The sequence below is a fragment of the Phocoena sinus genome, chromosome 13 (genome assembly GCF_008692025.1).
Source record: "Phocoena sinus isolate mPhoSin1 chromosome 13, mPhoSin1.pri, whole genome shotgun sequence".
Lineage (NCBI taxonomy): Eukaryota > Metazoa > Chordata > Mammalia > Artiodactyla > Phocoenidae > Phocoena > Phocoena sinus.
In genome coordinates this window covers 59,819,905-59,825,904 of record NC_045775.1, presented here as the reverse complement: position 1 = coordinate 59,825,904, position 6,000 = coordinate 59,819,905, and the positions used below count along the sequence as shown (strand labels likewise).

At 52.3% G+C, this 6,000-nt stretch overlaps 1 protein-coding gene and 1 long non-coding RNA gene across 5 annotated transcripts in view; one reads left to right on the top strand and one right to left on the bottom strand.

The window, feature by feature from the left end:
* Window positions 1-1,664: 1,664 nt before the first annotated feature.
* PCBP1 (poly(rC) binding protein 1) lies at window positions 1,665-3,369 on the bottom strand. Its single transcript, XM_032652910.1, has one exon. The coding sequence runs from the start codon at window positions 3,106-3,108 to the stop codon at window positions 2,038-2,040; it is 1,071 nt and encodes a 356-aa protein (XP_032508801.1). The 5' UTR covers window positions 3,109-3,369; the 3' UTR covers window positions 1,665-2,037.
* A 477-nt stretch (window positions 3,370-3,846) lies between these two features.
* LOC116764353 overlaps window positions 3,847-6,000 on the top strand; it is a 35,661-nt gene continuing 33,507 nt past the window's right edge. For 3 of the 4 annotated variants that reach the window (XR_004352847.1, XR_004352849.1, XR_004352846.1), the window contains exon 1: window positions 3,847-5,328. This is a non-coding gene — a long non-coding RNA (uncharacterized LOC116764353). The remainder of the gene's footprint in view (window positions 5,329-6,000) is intronic. The other variant, XR_004352848.1, reaches the window with a different exon arrangement.

Below are 6,000 nucleotides of genomic sequence, written 5' to 3'. Positions count from 1 at the left end.
CTGGCTCCTCAAGACAACTGTCTTCTCTCAGCTTATCATTTAGTACACACTGCTTTCTTTCAATATTTCTCTGCCCGAAGACATTGGGGGCAGAAATGGGCCTTTGGCTTTTTGCAATCTAAAGTATATTGAAGTTTACTGTGTTATAAGCACTGTTCTGTTTTACACACGCTTTTTTTTTCTTTCACAAGCCCAGATGTGTACTTCAACACCTCCATTTTATACAGAACTTAATTTGCCCAAGGCCACAGTGGCAGAATTCAAATTTAAATTCAGGTTTAACTCCAGGACTTGGGCTCCCTTCAGGGACTAACTGCCTGACTCTGCAGTGGGTATAAAGCACATGGTAAACGCCAATCTTACCTCCAGGGACCCTCGGAACTAGGTCTGTACCTCCAAAAAAAGGAGCAGATGCCCTGTGGAGAAGAAACCTCAACAAATATTTATGGTGGCTAATACTCCCCTCCCACAGGAATTTCTGCTGTTGGTGATCTCCCACAGTGCCTGGTTTGAACAACACACTCTGGCACCTAATCGTCTATTGTCCTAATCTGCTGTTTCTAGTGTTTTTGCCTAATGGTGGAAAAATTTTCTTCTCTCATCAGTTTCAGCCTAGACCCACTGGCTGACATGAGGCTGCTAGGCCTTTACAGCAAGATCTTCCTACTCCACTGGTGAAGAGAATCAGTGGCACTCACATCTAAGGACCTTTTGGAGTTTTGCTGAAAATGCAGTCTTCTGATTAGATTTGGGGTGGGACCCAGGAATCTGCATTTTTAAACACTGAGGTCATTCCTAGGCGGTTGTCAATGATCAGCCTAACATTCCTGCCTGTGTGGACTGCCCCATTTAGGCAGAATTATTTCCTGGTACAATGATTTCTCTAAACATTGCACACAGCAGGAGAATTAGAAGCTGGCCTCCTTTGTTTCTGGGTAGCCACTTGGCAGGTGTAATAACATCCTCTTGACAGGCCGCTTGCCACAGGTGCACGCGCAACACATGCGCCCCGCTGCTACCATCCCCCATTCAGTCTTGCTGCCCAACCAAGCCCCCTATCCCTACCACCACCGTGTAGCAGCTACCCTCTCCCAAGCCCTTAGACCCACCCAGCCTCTTTCCCTTCCCCTTCCCCCACCTCAGCCCCTCCCTTCCCCCACCTCAGCCCCTCCCTTCCCCCCCCCAGCCCAGCCCTTCCCTCCCCCAGCCCAGCCCTTCCCTCCCCCACCTCTTCTCTGGGTCCCCCAGGCTCCTCCCACCTCAGAACGTTTTTTGTTCCTGGCTAAGAGTTTTGCACGTGAGATTGAGGGCGGGGCTGGTGGGACTAGAGGACACACTGCCATTCATCAGAGGTCCTACCGAGTGGGCATACTTTTCCCATCTGAGAAACCCCTTATGTTTTCTACCAGAGAAATGGGCAGAGGCCTCTCTCTGGAACCTGGCTGGAGGGATGTCACTCTCCAAGAGACCTCCACTGTCTCCGCAGACGTCCCAAAGCAGGCCCAGCCTGCCGTGTTCCTTTGTTGGGATGGAAAGGGAATGGAATCTTACCCGTAAGGTGAAAAGGGCTGGAGAAAATACCACGGACGGGCCCACCCTTCTCCCTACAAAAGCCTAACACTAGAAGGGAAGAAAAGAAATGCACCAACAAAGAGTTTAAGATAGTAGTTCCCAGCTTTTTCAAATATGAAGCATTTTTTAACCAATCCACTTTTTAATTTTTAAATTCTTGACATTACAGAACTAAACTGAAATTTATTAACATTCCACTCTTACATTTCTTATCGACAAACAGAAATAAAATTCATGACCCAAAAACCCAAAACTAAAAACAGGGAAAAGCTTATAAAACTAAATATGGATCCCAGCATTAACAGCTGAACAGAGAATGTGATTTTTAAATTCTTAGCGGATGATAAAGTTGTGTAGAAACCGAACACTTACAAATTATTTAAAACCTGGAATCACTGACCAGAAATTACACAGTTGGATCATGGGAAAACAGCAGAAAGGGGTTATGAGGGAACCTACACTGTTCTAGCTGCACCCCATGCCCTTCTCAGAGGAAAGCCTGGCATTGATTAGATATTGGGCCAGACTAATACTGGCAGCAGAACCAGTGATAGTAACCTGCCTACCAGAAGAGCCTTCCACTGGGTTAGCAATTTTGATCTGGGCCCCGGACATCTGGCGGATCTCATTAATGTTGGCGCCTTGGCGCCCGATTATGCAGCCAATTAAGTTATTTGGAATGGTGAGTTCATGGGTAGTTTGAGTAGATGCATCCAAACTTGCCCAATAGCCTTTCACCTCTGGAGAGCTGGAGTCAATTCCGGCGAATCCGGTCCCGCCGTGCATCATGGCAAAGTGAGACTGTTGTCTTGCCACCTGGTTCAGCTTGGCCAGATCGAGCGGAGAAATGGTGTGTTGTCCTTGAATCGAGTAGGCATCTAGAGGTGGTCCCTCCAGGTCATGGGTGGCGTGAGGGTAGCCAGCAGCGTCGCTGCACCGATCTTGACCGCCCGCGCAGATCACTGGAGAGCTGGCCGGCATGGGCTGGTACGGAATGGTCATGACTCTCCCTTGCGGAGACTGGGAGAGCGTCTCCAGCATGACCAGGCAGATCTGCTTGACACACTCGGTGACAGACTGCGGCACGCCAGCAATGGTGATGGCCCGCTCGGTGGAGTTGGGCAGCATATCCCCCGCCACCTGGACCTGGGCCCCGGTACTCTCGCGGATCTCTTTGATCTTACACCCGCCTTTCCCAATCAGGGAGCCGCACTGGGTGGCCGGCACCACCAGCCTCAGGGTGACCGGGGGCCTGCTGGCCGCCGTGCTGTTGGTCATGGAGCTGTTGATATCTTCTTCCAGCTTGTCGATGATCATAGCGAAGGCCTTAAAGATGGCATTGGTGGGGCCGGTCAGAGTGATGATTCTCTCCGGGCAATTCCCCTCCGAGATGTTGATCCGCGCGCCACTCTCCTCGCGGATCCTCTTAACCGACTCCCCTTTCTTCCCAATGATGCTTCCTACTTCCTTTCCGTGCATAAGCAGCCGAATGGTGAGAGTCACATTTAGTCCACTTTCAGTCACACCGGCATCCATGGCGAGCGGCGGGCGGCGTTCGGGGGAGTTGGGCTCGTTACGTGGTCAAGTCTTTGGTGGCTGGCTGGGGGAGGGGAGGTGTAGGCCCAAAACTGCCGGCGCGAGGCGAGCGAGGGCCGCGGGAGCGAGCGGGCGAGGGCGGGAGGCCGCGGCGTCGTCGCAGGGGCGGGCGGCGGCGGCGGAGGGGGCGAGCGGGGCCGGGAGCGGCGGGCGGGCGGGTGGGCGAGGGCGCGGCGGTGGCGACTCCGGCGGCAGCCTCGGCGGTCTGGGCGGGGCGGGAAGCCCGCTTTCAACCCCGCGTACCCTCTGACCCCGGAAGTGCTTGCTGCGCAGGACCCCTTGAAAAAAAATGAGGACCCGTCCTTTTTAGGTCACAAGATTGCGCCAACCCCCATAGAGTAGTTTTTAAAATACACTTTTAACAGCCTAGCATTGAAAAGAAAGCCCCGGTAGGCAGAAGCTGTGATTCCGGCAAAGTTTTAAAACGAACATGTATTTTATTAACCCCAGAGGCGCCGGCAGATGTTTGGAAACGGTAGTGTTCTGCGCGGAGGCGACACATTATTTTCCCGCCCTACAAAAGCGGTTTAAGCGCGGAGTGACACGGGCAGCCCCGGCGATAACTGCAGGCGGATGCTAGGACGCCGCGGATTTAAAACATGCGCTCGAGGCGGCCAGAGCGCGTGCGTGAGGGTGTGGGGAGGACGGGAGGGGCAGCCGCGGTCTTCCGGGGGGGAGGGGCGGCGAGGCGAGGCTTGCGGGGCGGGCGCCCGCCCGGGCGGGCACGTGGGGCCCCTTCATGTTCGGCGTCGGGGCGCCCCACGCCAGCCCCCACCCCCGCCTCGGCCCCGTGGCGGTGGTCGGTTGGGAGAAAGACGAAAACCCACCACGCGCCGCTGTCAAAGTCACGGCTCTGCTCATGGTTTCTGGGAAGTGCTAGAAACATGGCCATAAAGAGAATGGCGTCCATTTACATAATGCTTTGTCTGCATTTTGCAACTCTCTTTCGTTAAACCTGCAGAACCCCCACCTCCTGCGCGGTGTCGTTTTAGTCGCTGCCGCCTCGTCAGACATTTAACACAATGGCGTGCATCTTGGAGGACCGCATTTACCCCTGCCCTGGGGAGCTCCTGCGGTTTTCCCTGCGCGAGTTACTCTCCCGCTGCTGCTTTTCGGCCCTTTCCCCGCTCGGTGCAGCCACGGCGCCCACGCTCTCCGGGGGCGGCCCCCAACAGGGCCCGCCATCTTGGAGGGCCTTTCTTGCCGTGTGTGGAGCCGCGCGTTCCTCCCGGTAAAGAAAGGTCTCTGGGCCCCTTGGGGCGCCAGTTGTGATTTCTGCCCCTTCCCCTTTTCTTCGGCTGAGCCAGACAGAAAAGGCCGAGTGCGCGGGGTGCTTCAGGATCCTTCAGGGAAAGCGGCTAACGTGGCGGTCCTTCCCCCCCCCCTTCTTTCCCGTGGGGGTGGCCGCCATGTTTCCTGAACACAAAATGGCGACACGTGGCCTATATTCGTCGCCAACGAGTCGGGCTGAAAGCTCTAGAACGCGGCCGCCCCCCGTTTCCCCCCTCCCGCCCGTGAGCCGGGGCCTTCCCCGCGCAGCGAGTGCGCTGACCAGATTGGGTTGAAACCCCGCGGGCTGGTCCCAGCCTCAGCGGGGGAATTTTAATACATTTCTCTCATTAATTTGAAACGGGAACGCAAATAACTGTAAAATGTAGTCATCATACCGAGTCTTTCGCTCATTTCGTTTAATAATGGATGGGGGGGGGCAGTACCAATGCATAATTTGGGCCCTCAGTACCAAACATTTAGGAATCACTACTTGTAAAGAATGAGATGGGAAATTATTTCTTTCCTAGACTTCTAGAATAGGCTATTGTGCTAAAGAGGTAAAGAAATGGTATTATAAAGCTTCTTTTAAAAGAAGGCAATTTCCATGAAGCGACTGGGATACCTATGAGCTGGCCAGTGAACCTCAGTTTGCCGTAGTTGTTGACTTGGAGGCTAGAAGGGACAGACATTTACTGTGCATTTACCAGTGCCAGATCCTGTGCTAGCCATTTTACTGCATAATGTCTTTAATTTTTACAATGACCCTGTGAGGTACGTCTTATCTCTCTTTTTTTTTAGCAGATGAAATCACTTAGGCCAGAGAGGTGCAGTGACTAATTCAAGGTCACACAGTGTTGAGGATGGAATCCAGACCTGATACAGTTATTGGTGAGCACATTTCCGAATTTTTCTCTAAGTCAGGGTTTTGAATTTAAATGCTATTTGGACGTTTAAGTGGGCTTGTTATTTCAAGAAACCCCTCAGGTAACTTTGTTGCATGGTCACCCCCTATTTGTATCTTTTTGGGGATTCCCAGTTTTTCCTGGTGTGAGCTATGCCTGTGAGGAGCTCAGAGGCTATTTTTTTTTTTTATGAGTTGCCTGGGTGAGGATAGAGAGAAGTGATTCAGCCCTGCATAAAGGCACAAGTATCTGTCAGTCCAGCCTGGTCTGTGGCGCATTTGAGTCTACCTGGCTCTGTGGGAGTAGGCAATTTCTCTGACTCACTTGCGTCCTTCAGCTACCCATGGGCATGACTTTTGCCTTCCCCATCCCAACCTCCACCCAGGTAAAAATAAATAAATTTACTCTGGCACCATGCCTCTATTTCTCTGCAGATATTGACAGAGCATGACAGAGTGGTAGATAAGTCATGGTCTGTGGACTTTTCAGTTCAATGTAACAAATAACTTGTGGACCAAGCAACAAATATGTGCCGAAATAGGGCTATGCTTGTATGGGTATTAAGAGGTGGAGAGAAGGGCTTTTTGCTTCCTTTAACTTACACTAATATTGTATATTAGACTTTCCAGAGTGCTTTCATATTACCTTAGGTAATCCT